We start from the raw sequence: 19,133 nt of genomic DNA on the forward strand, positions 1-19,133 counted from the left end.
GAGTTGACAGGATGGAGTACCAGAGAAGAGAAAGCTGCACAGAGAGCCTTGGAGGTTTGTAGAAAGTCCCTTAGAATATTTAGCTGAGCACTGATCAGATGTATGCGAGAGAACTACCCCAAACTAGGGAAAGAACTACCTGAAAGGATGAAAGGAACCAGTGCCCAGCACTCACATAGGGTTAGAAATAGTTATATCTACTCCCATCTGCCAGACTGGAAAAACTTAAATTCAAAGGACATTTGGTAGATTACTCGGAAGGTTTTGACTCAGCAGTGAAGACTATTGTCCACGACCGGACACTGACATGGACATAATGCCTAATAAATCATAAATGCAATATCCTGAAGGCTCCAAGTATCCTCAACTGCATTTCAGTACAAATCAAGAAGATTCATAACAATAAATAAATATCCAAGAAAGTAAAATGTACAATGTCTGGCATCAAATCAAAGATTAAAAGTCAGGAAAACGAGACCCACAATGAGGTGACTGACTAATCAGTACCAACCTAGAACTGACATAGCTGTTGGAATTAGCAGAGGACATTAAAACGGTTATTAAAACTATATTCTGTATGTTTAGAAAGTTGGATTAAAAACGATATAAAAGATCCAAGCTGGACTTCTAAAGTGCAAACTTGCAACATGTGAGATGAAAACCAGAATGGATAGAGGCAAAACATTCTCAGACATAAATCGCAGGAATATTTTCTTAGATCAGTCTTCCAAGGCAAAAGAAAGAAGAGCAAAAATAAACACATGGGAACTAATCAAACTTAAAAGCAAAGGAAATCATCAACAAAATGAAAAGACAATCAACCAAATGGGAGAAAATATTTGCACATGATGCAACTGATGAGGAGTTAATACCCAAAACATACAAACAGCTCATACAAATCAATATCAAAAACAAATAACCCAATCAAAAAACAAGCACAAGAACTAAATAGATATTTCTCCAAAGAAGACAGATGGCCAATAGGCACATGAAAAGATGTCAACATCAGTAATTACTAGAGAAGTGCAAATCAAAATACAATGAGGTATCACCTCACATCGGTCAGAATGGCCATCATCAAAATTCTACAAACAATAAGTGCTGGTTCCTTTTTCTAGGAACCCTTCTACACTGTTGGTGGGAAAATAAGTTGTTGCAATCACTGTGGAGAATAATATTGAGGTTCCCTAAGAAGCTAAAAATAGGGTTATCCTATGATTCAGCAATCCCACTCCTGAGCATATATCCTAAAAAGATGGAAACTCTAAATCAAAGAGATACCGTGTTTACAGCAGCACTCTTACAGTAGCCAAGACATGGAAACAACCTAAGTGGCCGTCAACTGACGACTGGTTTAAGAATATGCGGTAATGTATGCAATGGAATATTAGTCATAAAAAAGAATGAAATATTGCCTTTTGCAGCAATATGGATGGATCCAGAGAATATCATACTAAGTGAAGTAAGTCAGACAGAGAAAGACAAATATTATATTACTTATACGTGGAATCTAAAAAATAATACAAATGAATCCATATACAAAACAGAAGCAGACTCACAGACACAGAAAACAAATTTATGGTTACCAAAGGGGAAGGGAGGAGGTGAAGGATAAATTAGGAGTACAGGATTAACAGATGCAAATTGCTCTATATAAAATAGGTGAGCAATGAGGACTTACTGCATAGCACAGGGAACTATATTCAATAACTTGTGTGATGGAAGCTATAATGGAAAATAATCTGAAAAATGTGTATATATAACTTTGACACCAGAAATTAACACAATATTGTAAATCAACTATATTTTAATACAAATAATTGATACTATAAATTATGAATATTTTTAATTGCACAATTGACTGTAAGACTATTGATGATTAATATAAGATTCAAAAATATTAAGCTAATAACTTGCATTCAAATTTTTTAAATATACAGAATTCATGACTCCTTTAAAAGACATACATCCAAGGACATATTCATTAGGAAGAAAAGGCAATCTACAGAATAGGAGAAAATATCTGCTAACAATATATATAACAAGGAGTTAATATCCAGAATGTATAAAGAACTTCTACAACTCAATAGTAACAACAACAAAAATCTCATTTAAAAATCGATGAAGGATTCAAGTAGATATCTCTCCAAGGAAGATACACAAATGATCTGCAAACACATGGACGATACTCAGTATCACTAAATACAAGGGAGATGCAAATCAAAGTCACAATGAGATATCACTTCACACCCATCAGGATGGCGCATAGCAGATTTTCTTTAAGGGAGGGAAAGAATCAGTGCTGATGAGGATGAGGAGAAACTGGAACTCTTGTACACTGTCGGAATATGAAATGGTACCGCTACTACGGAAAACAGTACAGCAGCTCTTCAAAAACTTAGAAGCAGAATTACCACATGGTACAGCAATGTCACTTCTATGTATATAACCCAAAGAATTGAGAGCAGGGTCTCAAAGAGATATTTGTACACCTATGCTCAGAGCAGCATCATTCACAAAAGCCAAAGGGGGAACAACACAACTGGCCAACACTGGATGTATGGAAAATCAAAATGTGGTGGAATATTCACCAGCCTTTAGAAAGGAAGGAAATTCTTATACATGCTATATGAATGGACTCTGAGGATATTATGGTAAAGGAAACAAGCCAGTCACAAAACCACAGATACTGTAGAATTTCACCGGTATGAAGTATCTACAGTAGTCACATTTATCGGGACAGGAAGTAGAAGGGTGGTTGCCAGGGGCTGGGGAGAGGGGGAGGTAGAAAATTGTTGTTTAATGTATACATAGTTTTAGTTTTGCAAGATAAAAAAGTTTCTGGATATTAGTTATATAACAATGTGAATACACGTAACACTACTGAACTGTACACTTAAAAATGGTTAAGATAGTAAATTTTGTTATGTGTATTTATCACATTTAAAAATAAATTTTCAAAAAAGAAAAATATGTTGGGCAGACTTAACAGAAGAGTAAGAATTAAGAAAAAAATTAATAAACTTGAAGGCATACTAACAGAATCTATCCAAAATGGAATATATAGAGAAAAAATAATTACAAAAAAACAAACAAAAAGAAAAGAGCATCAACCAGCAGGGGGAAGATTTAGGTGAGAAGACAAATACCTCCACTCTTCCCAAATTAATGTTCGTGGTTAATCTCATTTATTTTTTTGTGATTGAGGCTATACAATTTACATTACATAATCATTACCCATTCATGCATCATTGTATTATAAGATATATTTTAAAATCCTGCTTTTTCTTTTTTTAAAGTGATTTACTTTAAAACATCACTTAATAATCCCTATGAGATATTCATGGACCTAAGGAGCCTTTGACTCATCTCAATTTATTTTTAAATTTTTTTGCCATGGGGCACATGAGATCTTACTTTCCTGACCAGGGATCAAACCTGTGCCCCTTGCACTAGCAGTGTGGAGTCTTAACCACTCGACCACCAGGGAGAAGTGAGACTTGTCAAGGAGATTTTGTAAAGGAAATATAATGGGGAGGGGAACAGCTCTTTCTGCCAGGTATATAAATATACTCTAAAAGTTGTATTAATAGAAGATTACAGATTACAACAGTCAGGTGCTAACATAAGAACAGATAACTCAGTGGATTAATACAGATGGCACCCAGACAGATCATAGCACTAATAAGAACATAAAGTGGTACCACAAATCAGTGAAAAGGGAAATATTCAATAATAATAACAATGAAGTTATTATTCAGTAATAACTACTCAAAAATCAGTCTGAGTTGTCTTAATATTTTAAATAAAGCATCGTTTTAGTTTGGGACTTCCCTGGTGGCTCAGACGGTAAAGCGTCTGTCTATACTGTGGGAGACCCGGGTTCAATCCCTGGGTTGGGAAGATCCCCTGGAGAAGGAAATGGCAATCCACTCCAGTACTACTGCCTGGAAAATCCCATGGACAGAGGAGCCTGGTAGGCTACAGTCCATGGGGTCGCAAAGAGTCAGACACGACTGAGCGACGTTCTTAAACTTTGGCTCATTAAGTATCACAACTGCTTTAGGCCTCATGGTATCTGTGAAAATGGGATGAAAAGTGACTTATCTTTCCTTCAACATTTCTCTTAAAATTGAATCCATGAGGTGGGGAAAGTCTTTATAGTTTCATAGTAAGTTTTCAAGATATTTCACATCATCAGATAATATTTGATTGTCACCACCCTTATAATAATAAGGGGCTTCCCTTGTGGCTCAGATGGTCAAGAATCTGCCTGCAGTGTGGGATGGAACCCAGTTCGATCCCTGGGTTGGGAAAATTATTATAACATCTAGATCAGTTTCCCACTGATCAGAAAGGAAAAACATTCCTTCCATTACGATTAGGGGTTCTGCTTACGTTTATGTAAGTTTAATGAAACATAAAATAAGTTCAAAAACCCTTTGAAAGGACTTGAAACAAACTATAGGTAGCTTATCAAGCTGAAAAGCAGAGAAACCACAGAATCAGAAAGAACTTGGAGAGGTCATGTCCCCTACAATTGATAAACACGCAGTGTATCTTGAAACAGGTGAAAAATAGAAGTCAAAGAACTCCTATTACAAAGACTGTCAGAATGTCACCCACTCCAAAACGGCAGTTTCTTCTAAAATTTAGTATTTTGAAGCAGACTCGAGAGGAACTGATAACTATGCAACTAGGGAAACTGGATGTTTTCAGACACCCGCCTCTGTTACTGCCATTACTGGCATTCCTCTTTCATCAGACCCTTTTGAAATTTTCAAAAACTATCATCATCTTGAAAATGGTATTTCCAAGCAAATATCTTACTGAAAAAAAGTTCCAGAACTCTGGGCACAGACTGAGTGTCTCTGACATTTGGCTGTCCATTTGTTTTTACTGCTTTGGAAGAGATGCTCCCGACGTCAGTGAGACTGGATGCTTTCTGCCTTGGCAGGCGTGGGTGCCAAATGCTCCACCACCGGTACTGAATGAACGCTTGCCTAATGTTGTGAGAAGCATCCATTTTATCGGGACAGTGGGGGCTGAATCATTGTTTTCAGGATCTTTTTAATCCATAAATGGGAATAGGATGAGAGCAGCTCTTCACTTATGAAACAGACACTTAATGATACTGGGCAGAAGTTTTGCTTTTTTCCAAATAGAAAAGGAAAGCCACTCTCTCATGGTTTCACATACTGGGACAATACTGTTGGTGACAACATTCTGGTTACAGCCCTGCAGTCAACGGACATAATGCTGGAGGATGCAGAGCTCTCGTTCTCTTTAGGATGGGCCACAAGAAGTTCTCCTCTGATACTGAGGAAAGACCTTCTGAAATATGCATTTAAGGGTGGCCAAACTTCCAGTTCCTCTGCAAGCAGAAGCAAATACATGCCAAAGTCCTAAAGGTACTTCTGACCAAGATAATCTTAAGACTGAAATGTGGAATTCCACTGAAATGTGAAATGTGGATGGATAGTCCAAAATTTGGTAATATGGATGAACATCAATGACTTGGACTTTACTAAATATCATAACTTCTGTGACTCTTGGGACAGAGGAAATTACTCAAAATAAATTCAACTGTTTCTCAACTCAAGCCTCATTTGGCCAAGTATGCCACAGAGTTTTGATTCCATTGGCTATTATGTGCTTTTACAGCCCAGGGCTTATGACACTTTAGCCACAAAACAAAACAAAAAAATAAAAACTGATTGGGTGTCAAGGCTGACACATATGTTGTCATAGCAAAATGTCTCAAAACTTTCTCCTGCTTCTATAAGTCAAACTCCAATACCCTTCACAGTGAAAGCTGGCAGTAAGCTGAAGTTCAAGTTTTGTTTTGCTTGGAAATTTTTATTTCCTTTTTATCATAAAGTGACTATTAATTTTTGTATTAAAAATGAGTGAGAGGCAGAGGCTTTCAAAGAATGTTATATTTTCTATGTGTACATAGCAAATAATATGTAATCAATATCTAATACCATAAAAATAAATTCTATCTAAGCTTTTGTGCATATGCTTAGGTACATTTTTTTGTAATCTCAGTTTTCAGAGTCTCAAAGAGGTCTATGATTCAAAAACCTGAGGGAAAAAACCCCATTCCTCTGATTTAGATACTGACCTCGTAGAACACATAAAATCATATCACAATAGTCCAAGAATTACATGGAAGAAACTCAGACCACAACACTTAGAAGAAAATACAGATAAATATTTGGCACATTGCAAGCTGAGAAAAATGGTTCTAAACGAAAAAACAAGAGGAAATAATAAATTAATTCAAATGGTCATTCTCTAGCTCAATTAAATATTTAATTTCAAATCACGTATATCTAAGGGGAAAATCTAAACTAGAAGATGAGGCTATTTCCAGATCTTCCCTCCCTGCCTTGGTCCTCCATTCTCCTAGTGGGCAAGAGGACAGGTCTTCTGACCCTCTGCAGGAAGCAAACAATACCCCATCCAATTTCTTAGCAGGGCTTCCACTGTAAAGACCTCTCGTAGAGGGTGAGCCACTGAGGACGATGTTGTTCCTCATATGATGCATATATATGTATATATGTGTGTGTGTGTGTGTGTATACACACAGTATTTGTAAAGGCATTTCTTTTTTTTTTTTTTTTTATCTTTTATCTGCAAGCTATACTATCATTTTCACATAAAAGCAATCCTTCTCAGCCAGTCAAGATGCTCCTAGAGCTTCTGATCTCAGAGGTGAAAGAGGAAGATGGGCCGTACCTGATGGTGTTCCACACATCGAAGCCATCCAGAGGCTTGGTGCCATTTGTGCTGCCCCCCGCCAGCTTCACCAAGGTGGGCAGCCAGTCAGAAATGTGGATGAGCTCCCGGGTCTTCACGCCCTTCCGCTTCAGCAAGGGGCTGGCCACAAAGCCCACGCCTCGCACGCCTCCCTCCCACAGGCTCCACTTTCTTCCTCGGAGGGGCCAGTTATTGCCCCCTGCCAAAGTCTGTCCGCCGTTATCTGAAACACAATCAGGTCATGGCATGAGGACAAGCTTAATCACTAGACATGTTTAAGAGAAGACTTGGATGTGTCCTGTTATTAAATGGTGCTTCAGAGCTAAAAAGGGAAATTCCTGTTTCCCTTCTTCTGTACCAACTACCCTCTTCCCACCCAACACCACCCTCTGTCTGACAGACATAACCACGGGGCAGCACGGGACACATCTGACGGGAGACCATGGAATTCTCCCTGGAGAAAGCCACTGAAGAACAAGGCAGGCCTGTGAAGGGCACTGCTTGGGCTCTGCTGAGCACTGACTAAGATTCAAATGCACGCGTGCAAGTTTGTGTAACACAGGAGAATGAACCCAGGTAGGCAGAAAAGGAAAGTCAGAGTGTTAGTTGCTCAGTCGTGTTCAACTCTTTGCGATCCCATGGATTGTAGCCACCAGGCTCCTCTGTCCATGGAATTCTAAAGGCAAGAATACTGGAATGCCCTCCCTCCTCCAGGGGATCTTCCCGATCCAGGGATTGAACCAGGTCTCCCACATTGCAGACAGAATCTTTACTGTCTGAGCACCATGGAAGCCCACCGGATACACAAAAAGACACCTCTGAGTAAGTTTCACTTAGAAACCTAAAGCTCCTAGTGAGTGGGGAGAGTGAACCTTTTTATTTTCTTCCTGGAAAATTTTTCTAACATTTAAACTGGTCATGGAATTAACATTTGACTCCCTGGTGATTTGAACTCTTGCTTAAGTGTGAAAGTTGAAAACTTTGCCAGTGGGCTAAATATCTCAGCACATAGAAAAGTTGGGTGGAAAAAATAATTGCGAGAAAAATTCTTCCCTTCTTGACAAGATGGCAGGACAAAGCTGCATTGTAAGAGGTGTGCCAGGGAAGAGAAGGTTTCTCTTCCAAGACAACTGAGGGAATAGAGGACACTGGGGGAGCCGGAGAAGTTGCAAGGGTGACCTCAATATCTGACCAGCTGGGTGGGGCTCAGAGACAGAAACTAGTTGGGCTATAGAAAATAAACATCATACTTCTATACACTGAGGTTGTAGAATCATATTATCTCCCAAAGTACCCACACGCTTAGGTGATTTTAGAGACATTTTAAACAACACTTATTCACATGTAAAAGTGAAGTGAAGTGAAAGCTGCTCAGTTGTGTCTCACTTTGCGGTCCCATGGATGGTAGCCCGCCAGGCTTCTCTGTCCACGGAATTCTCCAAGACAGAATACTGAAGAGGGTTGCCATACCCTCCTCCAGGGGATCTTCCAACCCAGGGATCAAACCTGGGTCTCCCACATTGCAGACAGATTCTTTAACCATGTGAGCCACTGGGGAAGACCATATATTCAGTCGTGTCCAGCTCGGCAACCCATTGGACTGTAGCCTGCCAGGCTCTTCTGTCCGTGGGATTTTGTTTGTTTGTTTGTTTGTTTTTTGTTTTTGTTTTTTTGTTTTCGTGGGATTTTTCAGACACGAATCCTGGAGTGGCTTGCCATTTCCTTCTCCAAGATTTCTTTATCTATTTGTTCTATAGAGCAGCTGTGTCATACTGCGCCTCCCCACCCCCCCACCCCACCCCCCGCCCATGGTTCATTTGGACAATAGTAGCTTTTAAGAATTATAATTATACCTCAATTAACCGTTTTCCTAAAAGCCACTATTGTCCAAATGAAACATAGGGGGGCAGTATGACAGAGCTGCTCTATAGAACAAATAGATAAAGAAATCTTGGAGAAGGAAATGGCAAGCCACTCCAGGATTCGTGTCTGAAAAATCCCACGGACAGAAGAGCCTGGCAGGCTACAGTCCAATGGGTTGCCGAGCTGGACACGACTGAGTGACTAAGCATGCACGCATAAAGAAATCTAACACAGAAATCAAGCTCTATCAAAGCCAAAGGATTCTCATGGGAGGAAAGAGAATCAGCCTTTGTTAAGCACCCACTCTGCATGAGGCACTGCTTTAATTTCACATTATCACAGAATCTGGAGTCTGATAGACCTGGAATTGAAGCCACTCACTAGCTGTGTGACCCAGGGCAATACACTGCCAAAGTTTCCTCGTCTTTAATGTAGAGACAATAATTTCTACCTCATTCATATATTATGGTAGGAATTAAGTCACATCATTTATGACACTTGTCTGGCTAGGGACCTGGCACAATCTCAGTGCTCAATAAATGGGAGCTAATATTTATGTTAGAAATTACATATATTTTCCAGCATCAGGGTCTTACATTAGAAAAGACCCTGATGCCAGGAAAGATTGAAGGCAGGAGGAGAAGGGGATGACAGAGGACGAGATGGTTGGATGGCATCACCGACTCAATGGACAGGCTCTGGGAGATGGTGAAGGACAGGGAAGCCTGGCGTGCTGCAATCCATGGGGTCGCAAAGAGTGGGACACCACTGAGGGACCGAACAACAATATTTATAACAATACAGATAGTCTAGGATTATAACTCTTTTGCCATGAAACAGAGTGGGGGGCGGAGGGGGAGAAAGAGAGATTTGAAAAAGCCCAACAGCCATTAACTGGCAAAGTTAGGATTCAAAGTCTGTGACTCCCAGGCACTTCCTGCCCCCAGAGCGCCCTGCTCCTGATGTCCCTGGAGTGGAGCGAGTTTTTTAGGGACATTAAGTTTCACTTCCATGAGAAAAACGTAATAAACACAGTCCGTCTCAACCACGCGCACAGTTCCCATGACACAGCAGCAGGGCTGCTTCACAGTGATGGTAACTCCCCCTGGGGTGTCTCTGTTGCTGGTGGGCAGGAAATTCAAGGCTCTACTGTCAGGGGGCCTTTTGACCAAGCCCCTGACACAAAAGGTCTTTGCTTCTTCTTGGGCCTCAGGCAGGGAGAGGGAAGAGTCTTGAGCCATATTAGGTGAAGGGAGCGGTTCTTTAACACTGGGTGGTGACAGTCAATCTCATCATTTGCCATCAGACTTCCAAGAACCTCTTCTGAAACCTCACATCTCTTCTTGACAAGACAAATGGTCATCCAAGCCACTTTGTTACACACACATTCTATTTCACATGAGCCTCTGATTGTGTGGATCATAGGAAACTGGGAAATTCTTAAAGAGATGGGAATACCAAACCACCTGACCTGACTCCTGAAAAATACGTATGCAGGTCAAGAAGCAACAGCTAGAACTGGACATGCAACAACAGACTGGTTCCAAATCGGGAAAGGAGTACATCAAGGCTGTATATTGTCACCCTGCCTATTTAACTTATATGCAGAGTACATTATGGGAAATGCTGGGCTGGGTGAAGCACAAGCTGGAATCAAGATTGCCAGGGGAAATATCAAAACCTCAGATATGCAGATGACACCACCCTTATGGCAGAAAGTGAAGAGGAACTAAAGAGCCTCTTGATGAAAGTGAAAGAGGATAGTGAAAAAGCTGACTTAAAGCTCAACATTCAAAAAACTAAGATCATGGCATCTGGTCCCATCACTTCATGCCAAATAGATGGGGAAACAATGGAAACAGTGACAGACTTTATTTGTGGGGGCTCCAAAATCACTGCAGATGGTGACTGCAGCCATGAAATTAAAAGACGCTTACTCCTTGGAAGAAAAGCTATGACCAACCTAGATAGCATATTCAAAAGCAGAGACATTACTTTGTCAACAAAGGCCCATCTAGCCAAGGCTATGGTTTTTCCAGTGGTCATGTATGGATGTGAGAGTTGGACTGTGAAGAAAGCTGAGCACCGAAGAATTGATGCTTTTGAACTGTGTTGTTGTTGAAGACTCTTGAGAGTCCCATGGACTTCAAGGAGATCCAACCAGTCCATCCTGAAGGAAGTCAGTCCTGAATATTCATTGGAAGGACTGATGCTGGAGCTGAAACTCCAATACTTTGGTCACGTGATGTGAAGAACTGACTCATTGGAAAATATCCTGATGCTGGGAAAGATTGAAGGTGGGAGGAGAAGGGGACGACAGAGGATGAGAAGGTTGAATGGCATCACTGACTCAATTGACATGACTTGAGCGAGCTCTGGGAGTTGGTGATGGGCAGGGAATCCTGGTGTGCTGCAGTTCATGGGGTCACAAAGTCAGACATGACTGAGTGACTGAACTGATCTGAGACCCTACATATTCAAAACAAGGGGCACCATCTTTAGATAAAGGGAATTCCCCCATGCTCCTTATTCTTCACTGAGTACTAGTCACCAATAACTATGCATCAGAACTTAAAAGAAGGTGCTACTCATGAGATACAAAAATACACTGGAAAAATGTATATAGTCTACCTGTAAAGTCAAGAATGTCTAAGACAGCACTCATTTCCCTCTGCTCTCTGCATCGCTATAAATCAGGGGTCCCCAGCATCTCGGATCTAATGCCTAATGATCTGAGGTGGAGCTGATGCAGTAATAATAGAAATGAAGTGCACAATAAATATAATGTCTCTAAATCATCCCCAAATCATCCCCAAATCATCCCCTGGACTTGGTTTGTGGAAAAACTGTCTTCCACAAAACCAATCCCTGGTGCCAGAAAGGTTGGAGGCCGCTGCATGATACTGGCTCAGTGCTTGTAGGAGACGCCTGTTGTATCCATTTTTGATAGATACACTCCTTTGAAATATTAGGTAATGTCTCTTTCAATTCCACCTATTTGTTAGAGCTCAATGCAAAAATGCTGGGTGATGACGATGACAGAAATAAGAGTAGAGGTGATGGGGATAAGGTGGGCTGGGTCTGGAATCTGATTTTAGGAGCAGTCTTGAGGTATGACTCAGGAAGGAAAATACTCTGGGCTGTAAAGAGAATTTGGCCTCCACTGCTACTGTAGGAGCTGGAAGGTGTTTCCACGTCTTATTTGGGAGGCGTGGATGCAGTGAGTGTGGCTGTTTTTGCCGTTAGCTTCTGTGATGTTTTTCCCATTAGCAATGATGAGTGAGCCTATTATCTGCTATCAACGTGGCTTCCGCCATCATTTTTCTGAGAGCACTCCAGGGAGAAAGCGCTGTTAATCGACACACCTGCAACTCATTCTCTTGGCCTCCCCAGTCACGAAGCCAACTGCAGCGTCCACAGCATGAAGAGGACCATTCAGCTTTGTGAGGGACCTGGCCAGGAGGCGTTGGCCGGTAGTTGCCACTTCTCAGCAAAAAATTCAGACTTAGGCCTTTGAGAAATAGGGTACTGTCCATCAGTTCTAGTATAGTCTCACAAGTATTTCAAAGAGTTAGACATAAAAGGGATCAAACTAACAACAATAAAGTCAGCTCACTTGAAAGAAGGTAGAGAATGGGGTTTCCAATATTGTTAAGTCTGACATAAATTAAAATTCAAAAGGACATTAATGGAAGCACTACCATTTCAAACACGATTCTTTTCATTTTCTCTCCTCATTTTCTTTTGGGCAACAGTTAATCTTTGTTCTTGTTAAGAATTAATTTTCAAGAGAGATTTTTCTTGTTTCCTTTCCCAACTGACTTAGGAAAAACTTCCAAATCAAAATAAGATGACTCCAACTAGCATAGGAAGCTATGAAACATTTTTTTTTTCAGGGAAAACGTTTTTTCAACAATGTTTTTGGCAGAGGAAAAACCTAATTATAAAATCTTTGCCGTCTAGCAAAGAAATGTCAAAATAAAACAAATGTTGTCATCTACAGATGGTAAATCTCACTTTATTATTCATTATTGAACAAAAATAGCTGTCAAAAAGTCATGGAAAAACGTTGGTTAGCCAAAGATCTGAGCAAATGCATTACGCATATGACAATGAAGCCTCATTCGCATCCAGCTGATAAAAATTAAGATGGAACCATGACAGCAACGTCGGTGTTGAGGACTCCTCCCCACGCAGTGCAGTGCTGCAGCATGGCTGTAGAAGGAAGGCTGCTCTGAACCGTCAGCGTATATTTCCATCTTGCTGCTCCCTGGGACCTTTCAACCTCGGCTAACCCAAGGCAGCCCCTCACTCTGACTTGGGGATCCTGGATCGAAATGCAAGGAGGGCTCCAACAGCCTTGCACCAGGGCCTGGACTTCCCTCTGAACAGGGCCGCCCACTGGCCTGCGACTTATGAGCAGACAACAGGATTTCCAAAGTCTAGAAGCCTCTTTGTCCCATAAAAGGACCTGTACTCATGGTTGATTCTTTTAGACTGCGAATTGGAGAGTTAATCTATGTTTAACCACGGATCCCCAACCTCTGGGACCTAATGCCTGACGATCTGAGATGGAGCTGATATAATAATAGAAATAAAGTGCACGATAAATGTAACACATTTGAATCATCTGAAACCATTCCCCTACCCACTCCTCGGGTCCGTGAAAAAATTGCCTTCCAGGAAACCAGTCCCCAGTGCTGAAAAGTTTGGAGACTGTGGATCTAAAGGACTGGGTAAATTCAATCTTCTCCTGGTAAAAGCTTCTGGAGAACATATCTACCCAGATACTCAATTTGCCATCTGATGCTCTTCTCTTTCCCTCCTGCCCTACATCCAACACATTCATTTCTGCCCAGGTGACCTTGAAAATGGACTCCAATCCACCTCCCCCTTCTCCAGCCCCATTGCCTTGGGTTTGGCACTGCTCTCACCTGGACTCTTGGGATAACATATGAAATATTTCATGTTATCATCAGAGGCATGACAATGCCCCAAACCAATCAGGCCACGTGTGTGTTTCAAGATCTCTAACTGCTTCTCAATCGGCAAAAACCTCAAGCTTCTGTCCAACACCTAGAATCCCTCACACGTGGCTCCACTCTACTTCTGGGCCATCGGCTCCTGCCCATCTCCACAAAGCATGCCCGTGTTTCAGCCACAGGGAACCTGCTTCCTGTTGTTGGAATTGAGCATGCTGACTTTGTGTGGGTTCCTGTGGGTTCCTTTGCCTAAAATGCCCTCCCTGTCTTTCCTGCCTGACTTTAATGTCGCCTTGCTGCTTTTTGCCTTACTCCCCCAGACAGTCTTTGTCTCTCCACTGTTCTCCTGCATGTTCGTTATACTTTTCTATCACACTTATCTCTGTGTGGTGTTTATTCATCATTCATGGTTTATCCTCTGAGAGAACTCTGGCTCTCCAGGACAAGAACAACGTCTCATTCTTGTTTGCATTCCCAGGACCTTGCACAGGGCCTGCCAGAGAGGAGGGCTGGAGAATTTGAGGATGGGGAGAGGGGACAAATAAGTGAATGGAAGAAAGGCCATCAAAAATGGAGACTGAAGACACTAAAAATTCACTCTTATTACCATAGTTTTCTGAGCCTTCATCCAGTCGCCCCATGACCTTGACTTTTAGGAAGCTGTTCTGCACACAGAGGCCGCTTATTTTACAGGATATTGGCAAGAGGCGCTCCTGGAACCCCATGAGGATTTAAACACAGCCAACCCACAAATACCGGAATTGTTTGTCCAATCTGGCACCCGATCACTTACACTGAAATCAAAGGGGGTTGTTGGACAGCATTGGAGGAAGCATGGTCCTGGCCTGGAGAAGAGCCCTCACTCACCCCCTTGAACAATTCTTTTTGGATTTCATGGCCCAGGGACCACTCCAGCTTTGGGGAAATGGAAGTAAATAACACAGACAAGGTCCTTTTACATGGAATGGGTAGAAAAAGAGAGATCTCAACATTGGAAGTAAGCAGTGGGTGGCTGGGCATGGTGGAGGAGCTGGAAGCAGAATGACAGGGCACAGCCAACCACCATCTGCGAGAGGGCCCAGACATGAGGAGCATGAGGCTCGAGGGCCTGGTTCAATTACACGCTAGATGGGACGTGTTCTGCATCGAGCTTCTTAATTAAAGACTAAGCGAACCGTGCTTTTAAGAACACTCTGTTGCCAGAACATAAGGAAAACTTGAGCTGAACAATAACTATATACAAACACAAAGATGTCTAGCTGTTTTATGACTAATATTATTTCTCCCTATCATTTCTATGGCCATATTTCTAATTTTGCAGAAGTGTACTCAAGGGATAGAGTTAAGTGTTGTGACTTTGGGCAAATTACTCTGTTTCTGAGCCTAACTTCCCCCATTTGAAAAGTGAAGATAACCACAATACCGACTTTAACACAGAGCCTGGCACAGAAGTAGTGCTTGATACATGTTAGCTATTTTCACTGATGGGGACCATTAAAGTATGCAGAGCAGCACAGGCTCCTAGCTGGGTGTTTATTAAACAGATGCTAGAGTTAGCATCAAAACCAGCTTTTGTAGGAAGAAAGTATTCCAAGCATAGACCCTCCCAGGGAGCATTCTCTTCTCTGTATGTCATTCCTTAAGAGTCATAAAAACACAATGAGTTGTGAGGGGTTTTGTCATTATGACTCCTTTCAGTTTCCATGAATTTAAAAAGAGCATGCATGCTCAGTCGTGTCTGACTTTTTGTGATCCCATGGACTGGAGTCCACTAGGCTCTTCTGTCCATGAGATTTCCCAGGCAAGAACACTGGAGTGGGTTGCCATTTCCTCCACCAGGGGATCTTCCCAACCCAGGGATCAAACCCACGTCTGAGTCTCCTGCATTGGGAAGCAGATTCTTTACCACTGCACCACCTAGAAAGCCCTAAAGAAAGCATATCAATTATCAAAGAAAGAGGTACAGTGGTCATACAGGTACAAATTTAATTTGAATAACAGTTCAATTAAATTTCAGAAAAGGAATCTTTATTCAGATGCTCATCTGAATATTTGTAGGAGTTTCAAATGGTTGGCAGCATTCAGAGTAGATCCATGCTCTGACCCCCAATTCCTAGCCAGACATAATCAGACTTTACATCCTGATTAAAAGAATCAGCAAAGGAGAGTGTTCCTGCCAAGCTAGCATTAGGGGGACTCTGGCGGAATGGAATTGGCAGCCAGACCCCAAATAACTGAGACAGCCACCAAAAGAGCTGAAGATAAAGGAAGATGGATGCAAGGAAAGGGCGAAATCAGGAATGAATGGGGTTAAAAAGAAAAAAAAAATTACACGCAGTTGTAGTCAAAGATTTCCTCATTTTTACAGGGCTAATATCATTGCTTAATAATCCCAAATCGAATTCATATTTGGCTTTGGAAGGCAGTATATGAAAGAGCTGGACACGACTTAGTGACTAACCCATCAATATCATTGCTTATAATGTTGAGACACCAGTGGGATTTTATCTTCTCCTTTAAAACTTAAGGATGAAAAGTCTCAAAAATCTGTTGAAAGATTGAAAACATTTGGTCTCAAAAGTTAAACTGGAACTGGGAACTGAAAAACAGTGTCCTAATTTATTGCATATTGTTAGGCAAATAACTAAACTTTTCCCCGAAATTTAAATCATAGGTAGTCACAGATCTTGGAGATCCTTAAATGAAAGTTGTAAGTACAAGATGTTATGAGTCACTCTCACTTAGAAGGCAGGGCTAACACTAGCTTTGATCTTCACATTCTGGATCCCCTAACAAGTAGCACAGAAGCCCCATGTTTGGAATATTTAGGGCCAAGAAAAGTACTAAATGTTTATTCAGTCCTTTCTTACAGCTAAAGCTCTCCTTGTTTTTCCTGCAGTTTGATCTTGAAAGAAAGCTTGATTTTTTTTTTATACTAATAAAGTTATGAATTTCAGGGCAAACTAAAATGTTTTGGCACCTTGACGGAGTTTCATAGTTTACTCACAATTATTTGACTCCCCTATCAGACTTGAAATCTCTTTAGGTAGCCAGATAATTTTTTTTTTTTTTTACTAGTTTGTTTATCTGTCACTAATGTCAATCAAGAAGTGATAGATGAAAAAATATCAAAGAAGCACTTCAGAGTCTGGCAAATTTAAAGATAGCAAGAGAGAAGTGAAAATATCATCAAGAGGTAGAAAAAAGTAAAACTGTGGTTGCAAAATAACAAGTGTAATAACTACTTGTACGTGAGACATATGGAATTAAGGCCCACGATGTTTTAGAGAGAATGAAACAAGAGATAGCTCACATATTCTATCTGGGTAAGCATCAACTAATTTCTCTTTACATTTCCAAATATACAACACAAGTTAAGTATTCTTAATTTAACCCTGAAGCAGAAACAAACTAATTTTTTTGGTTCTCTACTTCAAAAGTAGTAAGATTTGCTTTTAGGGTTACTCGGAAAAACCAATAAGCTTTGTGCACAGGCAGTTTTGTTTTCCCAGAGCTCTACTCTGAAGTTTACTAACTGCTAAGGGATCTCACTGACACATGATTGTCTAATTATAGCAGGAGAGACCAAAAAAAAAAAGACAGTCATGAGAACTCCTGCAATGCAGGAGACACAGGAGATGTGGGTTCGATCCCTGCATCAGGAAGATTTCCTGGAGGAGGAAACGGCAACCCAGTCCAGTGTTCTTGCCTGGGAAATCCCATGGACAGAAAAGCCTGGCAGGTCACTAAGTCAGACATGACTGAGCACAGCCACGGACCAACATCAATGATCCTCTCTGAAGAAGAGCAGAGAGTAAATCCTAAGATTTCTCATCTCAGGGAAAAAATAGATTTCTTTTTAAAAATGTTGTACCTAGGTGATGATGGATGTTCACTAAATCTATTGTGCTAATCATTTAATGATGTATATAAGTCAAATCATTATGCCATACACCTTATACAATGCTGTATGTCAATTACATCTTAATAAAACATAAGATGGAGAAAAAAGAACAGAAGAGTGAAACATTTAATGGCAGAAACAAAAAAATCCTTCAATGTACCTAAATATTAAGAAGTTTGTTTAAAGAACTTCAAATGATGAACATATTTAAGACAGGTACAAGAACAAGATTCCTTTCAGATCTTCAGATGACACCTGATCGAAAGGCAGAGTGAGACACACTCCGAGTTCTTGGACTCCGGGTCCTCCTGACCATGTGAGGCGGGCAGCACCCTTTTTGACTGGGATGTACACAGTGAGAATGAGAAGAAATCCTGGTGACACTGGCCATCTCAAGCAGGTGAAGACAGGGCTAGCTCTTGGGAGTGAAGGAAGCTGGAGGAGAAGAGAATGTGTGGGGGGGGCAGCCTGGGTCTCTGTGCTCAATGAGAGGCAAGTGGTAAAGTGGAAGCGTTTTAGCAGGAGACAAAAGGATGTTGAGAGAGAGTTCCGGCACCTGGGGAATGCAACATCTCCTAGGATTAAAGAAAAAAAAAAAAAAGACCAAACAAATCCAAATAAATGTCCCTGAGTGACCACTATAGGCACCACCAAGTTCCTGCAATCAGATCCTAACTCAGGGCCCATTTAATCTCAGCCACATTTCTAATAACATGTATGATGGCTGGCTTCCTAATTTCCCAGCAGGCTAGAATCTGCAAATTAGGATGGTCCAGGCTGTTGGAGATGGTCTCTGCAGGGAGAGTTGACAGCCTAAGAATGAGGGAAGGGAAAGAAAATATATGAATTTTAAAAGAAAAAAAATATGATTTTTAGTTTTAAAACTAAAAACTATTTCCCTGTTTCACAAGGTTAAGTGATCCACATGGATGTATTTTAGGGACACTACTGAAAGAAGCATCACACAGTAACTAAAAACATTAAAATGATAACCTTACATCACTGAGATAGTCAGAGGCCTGTGAGATAGTTAAGGACAGTTTAGACCTAGAAAAATGTTTATAGCCCTTATTAATGTCACTGATCCCATCTATAGCAATATAAGGGGAGCACCTCCACAGGTCATCTCTAGGTCACAACGGCAGGCACACACAGACTTCTACAATCCTGGCAAAGAGTTAAGCCTGAAGTCGGAAGAGAGAAAATGATGCCAGGCCAGAGTGCTTCCCAAGCCTTACGGCCCTACTGGAAAAGTGTTTTGAGACAGTCTATCAGGTTTTCTCATTCCTAGTAATTCCAGTTGTCCTGTGACTTCCTTCCACCGGGGAAGTGAGCAGGGCATTCGGTGAATGGCCTCAGGGAAGGAGTCAGCAGACGGATGGGCTGCTAGGTTTAACTTCCATGATCACTCAGAGCCAGTAAGGGGAGGAGAGGGGAATGAAAGCAGAGCCAGAGGACGCGCTGTGGCGTTAGGAAGGTGCTCTGGGCTCCCGGCCTGCATCACAGGGTAGAGAGAATGGGAGATGTGGGCATCGGAGAGCAAGCGGAAACAGCCTGTATTTCCTGCCCCAGGGGAGCCTGGCGGCATGGGACAGGAAAGCAAGGTTCCCTGCATTTCC

The 19,133-nt window shown here is 41.3% G+C and overlaps 1 protein-coding gene across 1 annotated transcript in view; it reads right to left on the reverse strand.

Annotated features, from left to right (window-relative positions):
- Positions 1 to 19,133, reverse strand: part of ARSB (arylsulfatase B) — a 175,275-nt gene that overhangs the window by 82,544 nt on the left and 73,598 nt on the right. The window contains exon 5 of the mRNA XM_061430034.1: positions 6,745 to 6,988. Within this exon, the coding sequence (XP_061286018.1) occupies positions 6,745 to 6,988 (244 nt within the window). The remainder of the gene's footprint in view (positions 1 to 6,744; positions 6,989 to 19,133) is intronic.

This window comes from Bos javanicus, chromosome 10 (genome assembly GCF_032452875.1).
Source record: "Bos javanicus breed banteng chromosome 10, ARS-OSU_banteng_1.0, whole genome shotgun sequence".
Classification (NCBI taxonomy): Eukaryota; Metazoa; Chordata; class Mammalia; order Artiodactyla; family Bovidae; genus Bos; species Bos javanicus.